A 20,445-nucleotide genomic window follows, 5' to 3' on the forward strand; every position below is an offset into this window, starting at 1 on the left:
GGGCACACTAAACTCTATGAGCGAACACACGAGCACAATCGACGTCAAACGCGGCGGGACGGCAACTGAAAAGAGGCCCTCCCAAAAAACCAACAAAATGATTCTGATCCAGAGAGAAATAGAGAATGCGAGGCGAGAGAGTGAGTCGCTGAGTCAGCTTTCACAGTGCGATATGGCAGGGTTCTCGATTTGGGCCTCTGTGTACTATGTGTACAATGAACCATGCCAAAACAAAACAAAAAAGAAATACAAAATACTCGCAGTACTATATAGAAACGGCAAGAAACTAGAATTTAATTTAAATGTCTACAAAATTCTTCCGAAAAAAAAGAGAAGGAAACCGCGGCGGAGGGAAAAACAGAAGTCTCATTCAGAAACCGTTCTTCAGAGCGTTAACAAAGGGAAGAGAAACACGCAAGGCAGAACGACGATGGGATTCCCTGTGGCAAGAAGACCAAATATTTTATCCATCAATAGGCGGTACATGCATTGGTTACTCTGTTTGTAATCGCCTGTGACATACGTCTTCTGAGAAGAAGATACCAAGTAACCAATTACAAGTACAGGGTATGAAGTAAAGTAGCTATAAAAATAAAAATGATGTTGGGACATAAAGAGAAAACAATAAAACTGTAAGATAAATTGAGTAACAAGTGACGATGACATGACAGCTCCCAAGGAGATGGAATCGGCCTCAGAGGGGGAAAATGGGTAAACGGCAAAACGTGGAAGTGGAAAGGTGTTCTAGGGTCAGAGTGCCGCTACTTGCACTTTGATTTTTCCAGTTTTCGCTTTGACAAGTAGAAAGCCTGACAGGTGTCAGTGAATGATGGGAAGTTTTCAACGGCAAGTGGAAATGCGCAACAGCTGTGAGGCCGAAGAATAAGTTGGAAATGAATTGAAAATGAAAGAACGAAATTATAAAAGAACACCCTGAACTCCAGCTTATTCCAGCGAAAAATTTCCTGCTGATGTGCTGATCTAGTGATAGATCACATCTTTATATTCAAATTACTTAACCCAACGAGCACCAACGGCTTCCGTTACTTGGGCTTCCGTCCACTCGTTAACGGATCATATATAAGAAAATAAAAAAAACAATTGGAACATCTTTAAGCATTCGAGCATTATAATCAGCATTAGCTTTGACCCCAAAAGCCATGTTCGATTGCAGCACACACTGGACTTCCTCCTCCCAGCAAAACAATGCCCCGAACTTGTTACATTTATCAAATGAGTTTTGCCTCCCCAATACCCCATACTTATGTTTGGATACAGTGGAATAGTAAACAAGTGAGGCATACGCTGGTGGCTATCACAGAAGTACTGTTCTCCAGCAAGTGTGGAAAGATATTCCCCGGCTCTGGGCTCTCATTCACAGTGGGATGCTTGGCCAATTACATACCTACATACAGGTGTATATAAATACGTGGAATATTTTCCATATTTCTGTGGCTATATGGTTGAGAGGGGGAAAAGCGAGCCGGAGACTCTTGCTTTTATTTGTCTCTAATGGAAGTCCGTAACTAGAGCAATCGTCTTTGTAATTAACGTTCCAAAAGCGGCTTTCTCATTGTCGAAAATATGGAGACCGGGGATCGTGGATCGCACCTCAAGGGCTCTACTCATTTGGGCTTAGTTCTCTCTTAAATTCGTTGACACAATTTCCCCTACAATCCTCAATTTCGTTATAGTTTTTTAAAATTAATTTTCGTTGTTTCAGCTAATTTCTCTAAATTTGTGGTCTGTTTTTCTGTTCTTCTCTTACTGACTGATGATGATCTCATTTGACGAAAAATATAATTTATTTATGTTTATGTTAGCAGATGTTTGCCAAATTATATACGCCAGGCACCCAGAACAGTTTCTTCGACTTTGAAATGTTATTTCTGTCCATGTTGTGACTTTGAAGAAGGTAAATATGTCAAGGAAACCACACACTGATTGCTGAGAATTTTTATTAAAAAAGGTGTGTTGAGTGGAATGAGGCAGCTTGGAGGTTGGCTAACTAATGGAAAGTACCAGGGAAACTCCTTTAAAATCCTGCAATAAATGGTATAGCACTCACATCACTTGATTCCAGCATAATATTTTTCCTCTTCAAAGTTTCAGCAGCAACCGAGTCAAATGTCAAATAAGAGCAAAATTCCACCTCGAAAATGAAAAGCAGTTGAGCCAATGCCATACAAAGTTAGACTGAAGCTGATTGCATTCTAGTGTATAGCGAATTTATAGCGAATGGGCACTATTGACATGCTATATCTAGTATCTAGTATATACGTCATGACATGCGAGCCCTAAGTGGGTGGGTGGCACAAGCAACTGTCAAAACCCCCCACGGTGAACAGTGAACCCTGAACTTTTGATGGAATTAACCGCAGCAGTGCTGAATCCAGTAGCAAGGGTAAATTATGAGTACACTTATAATGGGGCTGCTTACTTGCTCGTTGAGATTGTCGCAGATCTCGGCACTGAGCGCACCGTTCATTTTGTTTCCAGATCCGCCTGCGCTGTTATCCTCGAAATCACACAGCAGTTTGTTTTTGAAATTCTTTAAATTCTCCAACTTGAATCCGTTGGTGTTCGTGTTGTTGGTTTTGTTGTTGAATTTACTTGTCAATGTCTCCAAATTGTAAACTTTGTTATTGTTATTGATATTGCTATTGATGTGGTTGTTGTTCGATTCGATGCTGTTGTTGTTAGTCTCCAATTTGTTATCGATGAAGACCAACGAGTTGGGCTCCGAGTTCGATGGCACTATATCCTCAAAGTCGGCCGGATTGAGGCTCAGAAAGGTCTCCTGATCGATCAGGATGGGTGGATGCTTGCCGAATCCGCAGTACTCGTACTCCCCCGCACCCACTACCACGCCACCGCCCAAGCTGTAGGCGTTGCTAAGGGGATTCTGCGTGGAGCTCGTGTTAAAGTTCAAATTCAAATCCTCCAAACTCTCCGTCGAAAGTTTCCTGCTTTGCTGTGCTGCTCCTCCGATCCGGCACTTGTTGTTCAGGTTGTTGTTGTTCTTTTTCGCCTGTGGGTGGTTCGTTGTGGGTCCGATAAACTCGAATTGGCCCGCCCACATATCATAGGCTAAATCGATGCTATCGGGCTGGCTGGCAGGTTGACTATTCATGATTTTTTTGGTGTTTATATTTTCTTAAGTTTGGCTTTATAGATTTACCCGGGAGTGCCACTTATTTGTTTTGTCACTTTAATGAGTATTCCTTTGCTCTTATTTTACATTTAAATTGGGAAGACTGTATTTTGTGTCCTAATTTTGTAGGAGCACTTTTCAGATATTTTCAGATGTGTTTCTTTCTATATTTCAATTATTTTTCTGAGGCACTTTGCAAAGCATTTAAAGGCTTACTATACGGGAAAAACACATATATTTTATTCGCTTTAGACTCGTATTAAATAATAGTTTTAAGTCCTATCTTTTATGCCCGTAATCATTATATTTCATTCACATTTTCCATAATTTATTGTAGTTTATTTTTCATTAAATTTGAAAGACTTATTTCTTGTTCCTTTGTCTACCATTTCCCCTCCAGTAATCTCCCTCAAGTTGTTTTCTCACAATTAAAAACAGTTAGCTTTGTGCCCAAAGACGTCTCCCAAAAAGTGGTCTTGAACCAAGTTCAGTCGAAAGAAAACAAAAGAAGTTTCCAGAAATGAATTAAACAGAAAAAATAAATAGAAGCTTAGCAAATGATTTCTGCTTTCGTATCTCGGATGGCCTTTAGCACAGTTCTTAACAAATTGAAAGGTAATTGTTGGCGATTTTGATTGGGATTTGGCCACTAAGCAGAGCAAGAAATCGACTAGAAACAATGGGAAAAGATGAGGAAGAGTAAATAAAGGCAGGGCCGGGCTGTATATTTTGTATTTCATGCAGGAAACGGGCAATGAGAAAAAGAGGGACTGCACAGACAAAGAAGCAACCGAGGAAGACAGTTCAAGAACAATAATGAACTTCTTGGACTTCACCCTACAGACCACCCCACCCCAAAACCCGTCTCTTCACTCTCTCAACCCCTTTCCAGGTTTGGTTCTTTCCACACGACTGGGTTTAGTTTCTCTGTTCTTCTGGGTTTCTGCCTGAGTTTAATTTCCTAGTGGAATTGATGAACTTCGTGTAGATAATCGCAAAAACAAAAACTGCAACTGCAAAATGCAGCTAAGAAGAAGCAAATCTGCTGGAGCATGCAGCTCTTCTTCTTCGCCATCTTCAATTCTTCTGTAAGTTGTAGAATTGCATAACGTAGCCAAAGAGCGTGTTCTCTTGCAGCCAATTCAATTCGGCTCGCCGCTAGAGAACTTACATGAAAATGTGTCATGAATTTTACGGAATTTTCCCTCTCCTGCCAGATTGTTTATAATAAATTGCATGATTCACAAGCATAGCAGAAAAAGGCAAAAATTACACTCATTTGAGAACAAAATAACCAGAGATGAATATTTCAAAGATGCTACACAAATTTTGCACAATTGCTTGCTCAGAGGCTCATGGCAAATGGGTTTAAGTGGCCTGTCATAATAAATTTGAATCTATTTGTTGTTTGTGGAGATGTGAATATCCCAGTAGATCCAAGACATGGAAGATCAAATGTATGAAGAATGTGCCTAAAAACTTAAACCACAGAAATATTTAAGAAAGCAACAAAAGTTGAAGCACTCCGACCACAAAATCCATTGGTCTTTGTCCAATTTTGTCAATAAACCATTGCAACACTAACAACAACTTTCACCAACCAGACGGTCGTCTGGTGAATAAACTCCAATATTAAGACCCTGTCTACCAACTTGTTTTTTTTTTCGTTCGAAAACGATGAAAACTGAAAGTGAGTGAAACAAGCGCCTTAATCATATTTTCCTTTTTCTACGAAAATATTTCAGGATCTTTACACAATTGCAGACAGATTTTATGAGGCATCTTTCAGCGTTCACCGCTTAAGTTCTGATCTGGAGGCATTTTTGGTGGGGCTCGCTTGTAAAATCGATCTATTTCTGGGCAAGAACAGATGTACCCTCTACAACCACTGGATTTGTTTGCCAGAGATAAAGCATTCATGTGGTGTAGTAAAGATTGACTTGTTTAGCATACACACATGTAAATAGCCAGAGTCATTGTAAACAGAAGCGGGGGAATTAGGAACTTCGGTTCCAGATCTGTAACGTATTCCTATGTATTCCAGCTAAGCCAAAATGAACCCAATATCCATGTAAATCTTTTCTTATTTTAAATTTTAAATGCACCTTTTAGACGATCGCCCACGAAAAGACACAAAAAAGGCCAAGAACTTAAAGGTGAAATTGAGGCAAGAGATAACCTCAATTCTCGGCTTGACGGGGTCCAGGCAGGCGGACAGACAGACAACAGCTGTTTGCTGTCTCACTCTTATCCACCTCTGCCCCTGACTCTACCTATGATTCTAACAGTGTCTTCCCACCCAGATATCTCACCTGGGCTTTGCATAAAAATTAAATCCACAAGACACACAGACTACTCTGGCAATCACAGTTAGTGTCTGTCTCTGTCTCTCTATCTCCATCTCTTGCATTCTTCTATCCCTTGTTTGCTTAGTCAGCAGAGCATTAAATACAATTTTTGTTCCGACTTCAAGGCAAAATTCTTGAACAACAAAAAATTCCCCTTTGCATATCCTCACTCCACAACGGCATCCATTCCCGGTTTTTCTGGAATTTCTTTTGTTTGGATTCTGACCATCCAGCAAGTCTCTAATTACCACAAAATGCAATGCCTGCCTGCCTAAGTTTTCTATTCGTATTTCTATTTTTTCCGTTTTGTGCTTTATTTCAGTAAAAAAAAAAAATGGGGAATGGGAGCGATTCATTGCCAGACTTATCGCAATGTTCGACGACTATTATAGGTGAGGCGCCCTTGCCTAAGCCAAATACATACATAGTATATATGTACATAAATGTGAACATACAAATAAAGAAAGGTCAAACAAGCTGTAGGAGTTCATGACTGATAATTTTCTCGTCTAGTTTATTGAGATGAATCAAATAGGAACTGTTGGGCCTTCTCGAATGAGCTTCTCGCGAGTTATTGTCACGGAACAAGAGCACTTTCCCAATAGTATTAATGGAGTTGCAATTAGTTATACATACATACATTTGTGCCTCGAAAATAGCACACAAATTTTGTTAACTTAACCACCGCAATTAAAACATAAATATTTAATGAAGCAAACTTTCCATTTTTGACAGCTCTGTCTACTGAGATTTCAATATCGGTTCAACAATTTTCTTTCTTGCAAATGGCTGAAATAGAAGAGCCACCTACTCGTACTCCTACAAGAAAATTATCGTTGGCTACAAAATTGAATTCCACAAAATATTTGCATACAATCGCCTAGTCTTGTGGATGGTGCTCCCCCCACCAGCTCATTAGATGCAAATATTACTCTTCTGCGAATTTTTCATGCAACAAAGCAAGAAAATGTTGGAAATTGAAAACTCCACAAAGAGCACGTTCAATCTTTGAGCAAACGAGTTTCCGATCTAGTTTCATCTAGATATTTTTCAGGAAAACTCAATATTTTTCTTATTTACAGAAAGAAAACAAAAGAGGACAGCAACCAGTGTCGATTGAAACCCGCGAAACGCGAACACAAACTGAATGGATCTAGAAATTCATGGGCACAATCACCCAAAGCGTACCCAGAGAGAAAGAGCGAAGATCCGCAGAGAGGGAGAGACTGAGAGCAATCTTTATAAATAGGAAAAATAATAATCAACAAACAAAAGTCAGAGCACGCACGAAACGAAACGCTTGTTTACGGCTGGGAGTGGAATCAACAATTCACAATTTCAAGAACAATTTTTCGCCATATGTACGAGGTTGGGAGGGTGTCTCCCATTCCTGCTCTCTCTCTCTCTCCTTCATCTCTCTCCCACATATGTATGTGTCTTGACTCAGATCATCGCATAATTATGAGACATTTAATAGCAGCCGCCGGCCTGCAGTTCCTGCCTTTCCCCATCGATACGCATCCACAAAGAAAAGCGCAAGTGAATGAGCGTGGACACGAACCAAACCCGAGTAATGGCAAGGGGACGCATGCAGGATGGGCTCTGACTCTGTCTTCCTTCTGCACTCCCTTACTTGTCATTGTCTGTTTTTGTTGTTGTTTGTTTTTAGGCATTTCTTCTTATTGGTTTTTTTCATGGTTTGTTTTTAGTTCCGGTTCATCTTTCCACTTTTCTTCTCCCTTCTTTTCCTATGGCTTATGAGCAGTTTGCTGTTATTTTATATTCTTGCTAATTGACTTTACATTGCTAATGAAAGAGTTTTTTCCATTTTCCCGAAGCTAACGGTATGGAAAATAATTGAAACTGGTAGATTATGAAGGGAATATACGCTCTTAGGTATTTGTGGATATTTTTTGAACGAAATTAAACAAGTCTGTGCGTGATTCCATGTGGAAGTTGCTGAATTTAATGTAGTAAAACGAATGATTTGGAAGGTATTGTAGAGAAACCTTTAACTTTATTTAGATAGTTTTATGAAAATTTCTAAATGGTAGCTATTTCCCGTAACAAAAAAAAAGTTGTGTTGTTATCTTGTCTTATTTAGGTACGTTTTTTTAAATTTTGTATCATTTGCAAATGCTTTTCTTTTTCTTTGTCATAAATTTCATCATTTATCAATTTGATGTCACACTTTATTCCATTTTTCCATAAAACACTTTCGCAGAATTTTTCAACCGCACTTTTCAATTTGTGATCGATCAACCAATTGCCTCGGGATTGGATGGGGATGTTCACGCGGGAATGGGTATTGCAAAGGTCCGGACGGGGTGTATGGGTGGGAGGCTATACATTTTTATTAGCCGGCTGCAAAGCGGGGCACAAACACGTAAGGCTTTTCCACAACATACGCTTTAATTAGCAGTGTATTTTCGCCATTATGCTGGACTTTATTTTCATATTAACTAATCGTTTAATGATCCGTCAGTACCGTGCCCGTGCCCGAGGCCGGCCAGGCCATGGCACCTGACACACCTGATAAGCGAATTGGATCGATAAAAAGTTCACCAACACACGCAAACAAAATAGTATAATTTTGCTGATAGAGCAAACGGAATTTACACTTTTTAGGCACTTTTTCTTTTATTTTTGGCACGAAAATTGGTTGCAAACTATTCAGACACCCACCACAGAGAGTGTAACGGCAGGGGGCAACGGCAAAGGCACTGGCAACGTCAACGTCAACGGACACCCATGCAGTTGCATTTTCAATTGCACGCGAAAGCCACCAAAGAGAGTCCCAGAGAGAGCGGCAGAGGGCCGACCCCAGCGCGACGACTTTTCGTTCCGTCCGTCTCCGTTGTGTTGTTCGTGTAGCGCACGCGGCAAGAGTTAAATGCAATCTGAGCAGAGCCAGAGCGCCAGCGGCCCCAGCGAGCGCCAAGCGCCGAACGCTGGCGTCTCTGCTGGCGTCGTCGCACAGCTGGGTCCGCGACTTGTTTTGTTTGCCCAAAAACAGAAGCAGAAGCAAACTAATAGGGAGGAGGGCCAGTTTTTGGGTCCGAAGCTTTTGCTACTCTTTAAGATCGATCGTACGGATGTCGGCTTTATGTCAAATTGTAATTTAAATAACTTGGTTGAATTCTTAATCTATATTATGCCAATAGCTTCCAATGAAAAGACCCGAGCTTTCCACACGTCTGCTCAAAATCGATATACCCCCGCTAAGGGTATAGCAAAAGCAAAGGCAAAGTAAAGCAGCAACAAAAAATGCGACTAATGCTACTTAGTAGCGAAGCCACGGAATTGAGTGAAAAGAATCAGCTGCGACGCTTGTAAGCAGCGCTTCAGCAGAATTGAGTGAGTCAATTAAAAGTAATAGGGTGGAAAATAAAAGAAAAGCCAATCAGGCAAGCACATCACATACATACATAGATATGCATAGATAAGAAAAGGAGGGAGCCAGTTTTAAAATGGGTGAAATATTAAGGATATGTAGATCAGGGAAGATTAGAGTCCCACTAATGCAATCTCAATATGATTCAGACGTAAGCTCGTATTTATTAAAATACAAAACAATACATGCAATGCCTCAGTTCCTTTAATTGAGGGTTTGTTTGGTTTGAACGCAACACTGTTTATGAATGCCAATTGTGTGAACGGAACGGAACTAGTTCATTTGTTAGAACATAGGTCTGTGTGTGTGTGTAAAGACGGGTGTAAATGAGCGTGTTGTTTTTTTTCAGTGTTATTGGGGTGGTTGTATTGTGTTCCGAGTGATTGCCTCCTTATAAGACGCCACAATCTTCAATGAGGATTGGCTGGGAGGTCTTTCCAGTGGTGGAACCGAACGATTCGACCTTATGTACAATCTCCATACCCTCGACGACTTTTCCAAAGACTACATGTTTCTTGTCCAGCCAGTTGGTCTTGCCAGTGCAAATGAAGAACTGTGATCCATTGGTGTTGGCTCCAGCATTGGCCATGGAGAGGACGCCCGGTCCAGTGTGCTTCAGCTCGAAGTTCTCGTCGGCGAACTTGTTACCGTAAATGGAACGCCCACCGGTCCCATTCTGATTGGTAAAGTCTCCGCCCTGGCACATGAAGTTTGGTATGACGCGATGGAATGGGGAGCCCTTGTACCCATAACCCTTCTCGCCGGTACATAGGGCACGGAAATTCTCCGCCGTCTTTGGGACCACATCCGAGCGCAGCTCCATGACGATGCGTCCCAATTTCTCCTTTCCGGCACAAATATCGAAATAAACTCGAGGCAGAGACATTTTTGCCGAATTCTTGAAAGAACGCAAAAACGCCAGGATCTAGGATTTTTTTTTTTTTTCAAAACCTAAAATTACTTCAATACTTGTTGGGGATATTTACCGAAAAAATTTATTTAAATTATTGTTCCAGGAAAATTTAAGATTTAGATGCTTCCACCCGAAAAGTTGAAATTGGAATACGTTTTTATTTAGGAGAGGTCAAGTATCTGGACTGAGACTACACAAATTCGATATCACAGCCTTCTAAATACAAAAATATTTTTAATTTCTAGGAATAAAATACATAAATTCAAGAAAAGCCAACTAGATCAAGTTAATTTCCAACAGTAGACTGTTATAATATGTAGATATGGTTTTTCATATCTTTAAAGCTTCTTTCATATAATTAACTCAAGTCCCCATCCGAGCCGGTGAATGAACAAAACTTAGCCATATTTGCATTTCATTCTCACTTTTTTAACAACCATGTCTTTCCATACACCCGTTAATTATGTGTTCTTATAACTAAGCAAAATGTTGTCGACTATTTGCATGTGTACCATGGCAAATAAAAGAGTTGCTCGTAGCTTTCAGAACTATCAAAGTTTTCAAGAAGCCGCAAAACCAATTTCAATGCAGATATTTGTTTGTTTTCAATATAACACCCCTACCAACATATAGCCTAGCCTAACATGTAGACACATATTTGCTTTTGTTAGGCTGTGTCTGTGTACACAATACTCGTATTTTCAGTGTTTTGTTAGTTTTCGGGGCGATACTTAAATATGGGGCCGCCAAGGAAGGTTGGTAAACGATAAGATTGGCTGGCAACAAAGGAGATTGTAAAGATAAACTTTGACTCGTCGGATGTTTGATAATGCTTTATTTTTATACAATATTTATTTCGAGTGAAATATATCTTAGGAAAACGCTAAAATATTGGAAATCAGCAAGCTCTTTAAACTACTTCCCTTCTTCTTCCTCAAAAACCACCAAGAGTTCAAGTTGCTGTGTCATAAAAACAAGTGATCCGCACGTAGGCCGTAATTGTTAAATCTCCAGCAGGCTGGCAGCAGTAACTGTCTCATTATTTATCATAAATTGTTGTTCGGCCAAATAGCGAAAGAGTCAACCCAAAGTTGTCGCCGGGCTGTGGCAAGTGCAGCCTCAGCGTCGACTCAGCCCGATCCCAATTGGATTCGACGAGACTAGTTACCCATTAATGTAACGCCCGGTTTGCCTTGTACAACCGTCTGCATACAAAATGAAAAAAAGCTACTAAAACAAAAACAAATACAACACTCTATACATGACGTAATGGGTTACTAACAGAAGGCGTAGGATTTGTGCTTGGCAACTGCTCCCAGAGCAAGAGCCGCACCCTCACTCCCAGGCCAGGCGCCTCTCTTTAAAGCGAGGTGTGTGCGTGTGGGAGCATATGTACATACATAAATCCACATTATGGCCAATTCTTTGGGAGATTTCTCAGTTTAGATAGAGCACACAATGAAGAGGCATAGAGCGAGGCCTAGAAACAATTTTCGGAGTTGTTTTTTACACTCACCCACTAGAATTGGTAAGATAAGCTAATGCCTCAGGGAATGCCTGTTGTGTTCTTACTAAAATACAAAATTTAAAAGGATTTGATGGGAAAACAGCAAGATTAGGGCTAGGAAATGAAGTGATATTAAATGCAACCCAGAGAAGAAACCTTTCTAGCAATTTTTCATAATTGGGCTAAACGTTTTCGTAAAAATCTCCGAGCTTTTAATTCTCTTTCGGTCTACTTTAAGGCATTTTTGCATTAATTATAATAATTGCAACGTTTATGCTTAATTTCGTTGTGTGTGTGAGGGTCTGTCTCCAAGATCCCTGTCTCATTCCAAGTCTCTTCGGGTCTCTTGTCTTTAAGTTGTGTATTTTTTGCTATTTCTGGGTCAACGTAACATTTGGGTTAAAATCGATTTTCGTTTATGGTGTTTACGCCACGAAATTCTCCTAGTATCTCTTTCGGTTTTGCCTTATGCTTTTTATGTTGTGTCGGGTCTGAGCTTCGGGGTTCGGGGTATGTGGTTCTAAGGTGGGTGTCGCTCAATAAGTGGTAGCAGAAGGTGCCACCAGAATTGTTTAATCGATAAGACGGCCATCGCAGGTGGGGAACCCATTAGTAGTTGCCTCTTTATAGGGAGGGTGTGGGTACGGAACCGTTTTTCTTTGCCGCTTTTAGCTGATGGATCGATGAAAATTGGTACGTCGGGTGGCACGGTATTAGTTCTTGTGGGGACCATCTTCTTTCGGATATTTTTATTTTGCTGTGCTTCGCATTGGTTATGGAGGAGGAGGTTACGAGTATTACGGGTATTACCCCAAATACCGTTTTTTTATTGATGGAAAACTGGTTCTAGAAAATGATTTAAACAGCAGAACTGCAGTTCCTGCCCGTCTTTATGTTCGCATTTCATTGAGTATTTCTTTATTATATTTATGAAGTCGACAAGCAGACACCTGGCTGGTCCTGGGCTTTTTGTTTATGCGATGCTTATGTGGCTGCTTCCAGTCAACGGCTTCACCACAGAGCAAAGAGCCGCCTCAGATTGCCTCAGAGATGGGGAGATATTCAATTTGAACGATTACCAAATCTTAAACAGTTTGCTTGGGCAACTCTTCAAGTGATGTCGTCATCGGAGGCACTCCACTTGTGCTTTTATTAACCCAAATAGATCTTTCCCGTTCCATCTGTAGGGGTATCTCTGCGAGTCTCTGACAATTGAACAAATTGCAATTGTGGCATTGTTTTTGTGTGCCTACAGTTATAATTGCATAAGTGCGACGAGGCAAAACCACACACTGCTAGAGAGAAAGAAGATTGCGATCATCTTCCGTCAGCAATGTGAATACGGAAAATCACTGTCCTCAAGCCTTATATAAGCCAATCAGATGGAAATTCTTTTTCTTCCGCCTCAAATATTTCAACCAAAACTGACCTCAGCTTAATTAAGCCTCCAACAGAGCATTAAAAAAAGGGTGACGGCTGGAATTGGGCCAAAAGCAGTGGAAGACAATTTAAAAGAAAATCGTATTTGGTTCAGGGAAAATTTTGTTGGATACGCTTAACACTTTCCCGGGCACTAAGCCAAGGTGAGATGCAGTAAAAAATGTTCAGAAACGAATGCCAAAAAAAACTTGTATCAGTCAGTTTCACTAGTTCGGGATCCCACTTTTAGGTCTAAAGCAAGCTTGAAATAACTTTACAATTGTGGCAGCAGTGACATTTTTAGCACGCAGCAAGAGTCCTCTGTTTTGTCTCCCGATTCTTTGTCTGTCAACTCATTTCGTATTCACCCCAAGTTTCACACAACAATCAAACGAAATGCAAGGGTTTTCCATGACTTGTAAAGATCTTCTGAACCTTACTCTACCCTCTACCCTCCATCTGCCTGTTCTCTTCTTCACTCCTACTAATCGACTTCCGTTTCCCGTTGGCATGTTGCATACAAGAAAAGTTGCGGCCTTTCAGCCTTTCACAAATTGATATGTACGTGAGCATTTTTGAAAAAATCTCCAAAGCTTTATTTTTTCCGCTCTTATTTTGGCTTTCTCTTTTCCCTCTTTCAAGTGTGTTTTGTTGATTCTCCCTGTATATGTTTATTTTTTGTAATTACGAATTTGTCACACTCACATTCTACACCTTAGCAATTTTCTCGTGTATTTTCCTTCAGGAGTAATGAGAGTTCCTCTGCTGAAGTCATTCACTAAAGAGGTCCACAAATAGAAAGTTGTTGTCTATATTTCAGTTTGATTTATGCAATAAATAAATGTTCAGGTTTATTGGTTAATGGTTAACATTTAAGGAAAAGCTGAGGTTATTAATTGTACCGAAAATTGCAGAATTTCTTAACTCTTTTTTATCGTATAAAATCCAAAGAAAAACAGAAAGAGTAGATTCTAGAAACCTGTTCTCCGACATTAATATTGTCCGAGATCTCCCTACACCCTTTTCCCATGGTTCATTAATAAAAATGAAAATGTCTGCAACCTCCCTCCAGTTGTCCGACCTCTTTGGCACTTTATCAAAAAGCTCTTCAAAGGCACCACTGACCCCGCCGGGTGGAAAATTAAATTGGCAATAATATGAATGGCCGATGGAGTACATTTCAATGACCTTGAGGCGGTAATGTACTCAGTCGGTCCGTGGATATAGAGAGCTTAGTGAAATGCCATCTATTTCAATTTTTTTATATAATAATCGGATCGGATTGGATCGTGGCAGACAAAAGCAACCCACACAAGACCAAAACTAAAGTTTCACCTGCAGGTAGCCACGAACTCCAATCTCTAAGAGGCCAACGACATGGTGATGGGGGAAGGCGATGTAGGGAGAGAAAACACGTTTTATCTCATAGTGAAAAGTCACAAAGTCAGTTTCGCAGGGAACTTTTTTTCAAAGGAAAACATTTTTGAAATTTCGTATCAATGAAACTGATTGCCACATTCGCGAGACTTGGGAAATAACATCGGCTTGGCGAACTACAGTCCGATCAAGTGCATCTTTTGCCTGTTCATTGATCATTTCTTTGATGAAATGTCGACAGACATTAACATTGTCAAATCATTGCCTCTGTGATTTACTTATATTTCGCTATTCAATGCACACTTTTTCATGGCAAATTGTGCAAGAAAACAAGTGTAACAAGGAGGGACGTGTGAGACGCTTCTTACGCGTCACAACTATTATACCCGGTGCATCTGTAACTCAGTGGCTTTATCATGTTTTACATTTTTTCTACATATGTCATCTACATTACCTTTCAAGCCAACACGCTCTTCTGGCACGCTTAAGTTAGTGTGATATCACAGCAGAATGGAGGCAAAATTCTGTGCCTCAAGCTTTTATAGTCTCAGAGATCCAGACGCTCAACAACACGGACGGACGGCTGTTTAAGAGTATATATACTTTATGGGGTCGGAAACGTTTCCGTCTGTGCGTTACATCCATCCACTTTAGTTCACAAATACAATATACCCTATTTACTCTTCGATCACCGGGTATAAAACGTTAATGGTTCGAATAAATAGGATCCAATAGGAATTATAATTTTCCAAATTAGCGCATTTGATTTCGAAATTTTTATAACTCCTTCCTTTCCGTTATGAAGAATAGTTCTTATGCTTACCCTATAATCGTAGTCATGCCGATTCTCCAAGCTTATATCGCTGTACATGTCTTCGGCTGTATCACAGTTGGAGCTACGGCCCGAGGAGTTAAAGCTCGATGATCTATAGAGCTGACTAAAAAAACGAGAGGAAAAGAAGAAGTTAGATGCTAATAAATAAAATACAAAAATCAAACTGCTATTTAAGAACAGGGTATTTTCTATTAATAATTTGTACATTGTAGTCACCTATCTTGGCAAGCATTAGTCTCACTCACATTGAAAAACTGTACTTTGTGGATCTAAAACTGTAAGACATGTGTTTAAAGGTATTGTTGGAAATTGCAATCCCTAAAAGATAGAAACTAAATTTTCGAGAAGAATATAACATCACCAGCGTATACCCCCCTAAACCAGCATCACCTGACTAAATCAATACCGATACTGATTATATGTTCGACGACTTGTGAGGGGATTCTCTTATCATTCTAACCAATTTTAGTTAATACATTTTTTAAGTCTATCTTCTTATACCCCCGCGCACTTTCTAAGCAGACTGATCGAACTGGTGCAGATAGGAGAGGTTCCAATAAAAATTTTTTTTTATAAATAATGAAGCTAGGTCTAGGATCGGCTGCTCGGCAGTCCATCGGCGAAACCAGATGTGTGTTAGAAGGCGCCTCTTTGATTTGGCCCTGCCCCTATTCGCTAAAGTTGCGTTGAGACGATGACTCTGAATCGCACATTCATATGTAGCTGTGATGTTCACAATATCATTTCACGCATACAATCTCAAGGATTCACAGAATATCAAATCGATTTAGATATTTGCGTAAAGTCATTCTCTCAGAGTTTTTCGGCTATGTCTCTCTCGTTCTGCCCTCAGCTATGATCCACGATTCAAGCCAAATGATTCAACGTGTGAACTCACATACAAGAAAGTTCTACGATATTCAGACTCAGCGTCGCCAAAGTTCCTAAAATGGCCGTGAAGGTCCTCAAATTTGCCCAGGGAAACACTTTGTAGCCGCTCTCCGTCGATGACAGTGAACTGTAAGCTTAGCTCAGAAGCAATTACAGGCTGCAGTCAATATGGGGCTGGGATTACGGACTGCAGAGTGCAGAGAACGGGTAGCGAAGTGAAGCGAATAGGCCACCAAAAATCATAATTGTAATGAAAATTTAAGCCAAACTACATGGCTCCGTAGCGACACCTGCCGAGGGAATAAAGACTTATTTTAAACACTAGGTGGCGCTACTGCAATGAAATGGAAGTGAGACATCTACTAGTACATGTAATTTTACATTTTGTTTAGTAGAGATCCAAACCAGAAACACAAAATACTCGAAGCTGTAGCTGCTTCTTACTACTGTTTTTACGGAGGTCTTTCTAACTAAACTGATCTTAGATTCTTAGTCAGATCTTAGTCAGATTAGTTATAATTTTACATTATACGAGTACAGTAAACATCCAGTAATGAGACTTACCTGGCTAAGGCATTGGTGCTAATCTGTCTACGGCCAGAACTGTAAAATAATAACAAGAAAAATATTAATATTTTATGTATAGAATAGCGCATACAAGTCAATAAGAATGCCGCCACCCAACCCGCTAAGATGGATACAAAATTACTAAATAATTATATACATGAGATGGGTTGTACGCGTTCAGATTTTGATAAAATTCTTTGGATTTATATGAATTCATTAAAAGATTACTATAAATTTCGAAAATTAAAACAGACAGCTTCATTTTGAGTAATAGTATAAATTCGGAGCCATAATGATCTTTGTTGCACAGAACGTGTAAATTGGAAATATAGGTCAAAGGTGGGAGACATTTTGCGATTTCAAATCGTCAAAGCCGAATGAAGGGGAACAAATCGACGGGATATTGGTCGAGAAAAGCAAAACGTTGTAAGGGTACATAAAAGCAGTGTCCCCCAAATCGTAACACTCCCGTAAAACTTTGCCGTTCATTTGTAAGATTTTTAGTTCTGTTTCGCGATTTCCAGTTAAAGATGATCTCATTGCAAATATTTTTGCGATTTGCGTGGGCGGAAGGGGTTCGGGGCGAAATTTTAAAATACACCTGTAACAGTGTGAGCATACAGCCATCTGGATGCAAAATTGTATGACTCTAGCTTTTATAGTCTCTGAGATCCAGGCAGACAGACATGGCTCTATCGACTCGGCTATTGATGCTGATCTAGAATATATATACTTTGAGGGGTCTGAAACGTTTCCTTCTCTGCGTTACATACATCCACTTTTCCGCACAAATACAATATACCCTATTTACTCGTCGAGTACCGGGTATAAAGACAGTTAATTATGAACAAAACAAAAAAACGATCGTTTTTTTGTAATCATTATAACAGCCAAAAAAGTTGTTTAAATATGATTAAGGTCGTCGGCAGCACATGGTGGAGGGAGTGGAATGGAGAAGAGTGCAGTGGAGGCTGATTGACTAAATCAGTTCCAACATTCGGGCAACCTTGAATATCGACGACTATGGGGAGAGGGAGAATCAGATTCGAGGGAATGTTTTCATCCACCCAATGTCAATATTAAATTACAAACGTGGGCCGGAAGTTATGGTCTGAGGTTGTTTTTCTTTATAGCAGAGTTTAGGTCACAACATAACTATAATGTACTCGGAACTCGGTCTGGAGAGATTCTGATTCTCCATACAAGCTATAGGGGGTGATAAAACAGGAAAAGAAACAAGTGGAGGTAGAGGTTGAAAAAACTGTCAAAGCATTTGCCCAAGCACCTGTTGAACAACAAAATCGGCTTCCCTGTCCCACACTCATCCTTCTCTCGCACTCTGCAGCCACAATTACCGTTCATTTGCTCTCCCTCTGCAGTCAGCCCGTCCCTCCGCATTGCGTTCCGCTTCGTTAGCCTTAGAGAGAGGGGTCAGCTGAAGCGGGTGGGAATCGGAGGGAGTGGTGGATGCATGGAGTGGAATTTCAATTGTTGTTTAGAATGAATTGTATAGTAGTAGGAGTATTTTTTTGTATTTTTTATAAAATGTTTATGAAATTCTTATAATTAAAGGTGGAAAATATGAAAAAGCAACAAAACTGCAGTTCTAGAGGAGAGTTTTTTGATTACTTGGAAAAGCTATGGTAAAATAATCGTCTCCTGTTTTTCAGTTGATATACTACAGTACAATCGGACATCCCTGATCTCTGATCAACTTTATTTAGCTCCCATCATCACTTGCCCATTTTAGCAACCATCTGTTAATTGAATGGGGGGAATGGAGAGGCCCTCACTCTTTTACCTAGATAACCAGACAAAAGGTACCATCTCATAACCAGTAAGGGTTTAGAAAAGAAATTGCAGTCTGGTTGCCGCAATTGTTGCGAGGTTAGGCTCTATACCTCATAGTGAAGTAAAAGTCAAAGAGGCAAAGCCAGAAAACTTTAATGATCCTCATGTCCAGGCCCAGTCGCAGGGCCTTCCAAAACAAAAAGTAAGCAACATTAAATAATCGTCTAGAGGTGCCAAGTTTCTTGAACTTTGCCGTTTAAAGCAGCCTACAGACAATGAATCGAGTCAAGTTTATATGCCTGTATGTTTGTTTCTTTATTGTTTGTATACTTCTCTCTGTCCCCTCTGCTTGTTTGTTTTCTTTTCCACCTTCTCTCTGTATCTCTTTCTTTCGATTGTCTAAGTCCCATATTGACCACGCCAATCCCCGAGAGAGTCAATCAATCACCATCGGATTATGCAGAAACAAAGGCACACATAATGCTAACTAAAATAATTTGGACAAGCACCTGTCGCAGCCAGTCGAGACTGACCCAGATACTATCAGCTCCTCTCTCCATCTGAGTGCTGTAAACTTTTTGGACTGCCCAAATCAAGTTTTCTATTGCAGAAAAGACTATTCCCAGCGAAACGCCTCAATGCACCGTGACTTACTGTTAGGGTTACGGGTAATGTTTCTGTTTCAGTAGCAACGAAAATAGTTGCCAAAGGCACAGACACACCTCTCTCACTCACTCACCTAGCTTCTCCTCTCCGCTCCCGAAACCCATCATTAGTTGCCTGGTTCAACTAATTGAAACTATAAAAAAACCTACATTTTTCAGCACTAAGTTTTGGGGGCTCTGGACAGGTTATTACAGGTCTTATTACAAGAATACTTTGTGTCTTGGAAATTATATATTAGTTTTTCGTTTGATAAGCTAATTAGGGAATAATGTCTGAAGAGTTTAGCTAAAAGCACGGATTGGAGAAAGGGTAGATGAAAAGATAGAGAGAAAGTTTGTTAAACATGATCTTGATGTGAAAAAAACGTATAGATCTCTTATATTTAAATTTCAATTAATTATAATTCTCTGCAATATCTAGGGCTCATACGATACTTAGATACCAACAATTAAGTTAATGGATCTATTAAAAATAGATAGACAAATACATTTAGATGGTTCGTCTACTGCGGTGCCTGGCCGTGTCTTGACTGTTGACGGCTTTATTAATAATACTATATATATTTATAACCACAATGAATACAGCTAAGTGCAACAACAATAACATGGTGAAATGATTTAGTGAGAATTTAATACGCACTTTTTTCTTATATGACTGCGACGACGGTCATAAGGAAAGTAGTCAAAATACTCATCATCCATTTAGGTGAGATCTCTTTAGAACTACGCTAAACTTTTATATTTCGGTTAGCTGATTTGGTTATCAGTTTCTGCTGTTATAATCCGCACTGTGGACGTCATTGAGTCGCTTTTGATGCCTTTAACCGGTAAGGTATGTACATATGCACATACATATGTATGTATATTGGCTTATGGATCAGCTTTAAGTACAGCACTCTTTAGGCCCTGTTGGCCATTGAAGTCCTCAAAAAACATTCATTACGTGAGTTTTAGACTTTTAGATGATTTATTTGAAGACTTTGAAATATGATTTAGATTTGTTTTAATTTGTTTAATATTTTATTCTAGTCTGCATTGCAGTCTCATTCACTTTCAATCATTTTCAATGAATCACCGCAAGCTTTGCATCAGTTGTTGATTTGAGCTACAGTATATACCTCACTTTTTCTCAGCTTCTCATCCAATTTGTGACACGAAAAAGGAGTTGAAACCGACTCGGGGTCGAACCCATCATCACCGACAAAATATACACACTTGTGCATTGGAAACTCCTCCTCGCTTCGAATCGGATTGGATTGGATTGTCGGGGTACCGGGCCACACTTCACTTTTCATTACGAATCTCCTCAAGTCGAACACCAATTTGCCGTCTTGTGGTAAATATTTGACGAACACGCGTCTCTTGTGGCCAAACATCGCTCTGATAACGTCATTAAAAGCTCTCCGAAAGCGAAATCAAAAGGAAAACTGCAGTCGGAAGACGGCTTCGCTGACCAACTAACAATGAAAGTGTACAACAACTGACGGGCAACATTTATACGGCTGCTCCACGGGTAATTAAGGCTATAAAGATGATTCGATTTTGATTGATGGATCGCGACAAGGCGAGAAAAAATGTCCAAAT

General features: G+C 39.9%; 2 protein-coding genes across 8 annotated transcripts in view; both read right to left on the reverse strand.

Moving 5' to 3' along the window:
- Positions 1 to 20,445, reverse strand: part of LOC117579036 (rab11 family-interacting protein 4B) — a 43,683-nt gene that overhangs the window by 2,842 nt on the left and 20,396 nt on the right. For 4 of the 7 annotated variants that reach the window (XM_034264724.1, XM_034264722.1, XM_034264727.1 and 1 more), the window contains 2 exons: positions 16,403 to 16,441; positions 14,936 to 15,050 (listed from right to left, as the gene is read on the reverse strand). In XM_034264724.1, coding sequence (XP_034120615.1) covers positions 14,936 to 15,050; positions 16,403 to 16,441 — 154 coding nt within the window. Of the gene's footprint in view, positions 1 to 2,440; positions 3,328 to 14,935; positions 15,051 to 16,402; positions 16,442 to 19,501; positions 19,587 to 20,445 lie in introns of those variants that run through there. The other 3 variants (XM_034264728.1, XM_034264726.1, XM_034264723.1) reach the window with 3 other exon arrangements.
- On the reverse strand, positions 9,083 to 10,017 carry LOC117579039 (peptidyl-prolyl cis-trans isomerase). Its single transcript, XM_034264733.1, has 2 exons — positions 9,883 to 10,017; positions 9,083 to 9,821 (listed from the first exon to the last, which is right to left on the reverse strand). Exon 2 carries the CDS (start codon positions 9,780 to 9,782, stop codon positions 9,288 to 9,290), a length of 495 nt encoding a protein of 164 aa, XP_034120624.1. The 5' UTR covers positions 9,783 to 9,821; positions 9,883 to 10,017; the 3' UTR covers positions 9,083 to 9,287.

Source organism: Drosophila guanche, unplaced genomic scaffold, assembly GCF_900245975.1.
Source record: "Drosophila guanche unplaced genomic scaffold, DGUA_6, whole genome shotgun sequence".
Lineage (NCBI taxonomy): Eukaryota > Metazoa > Arthropoda > Insecta > Diptera > Drosophilidae > Drosophila > Drosophila guanche.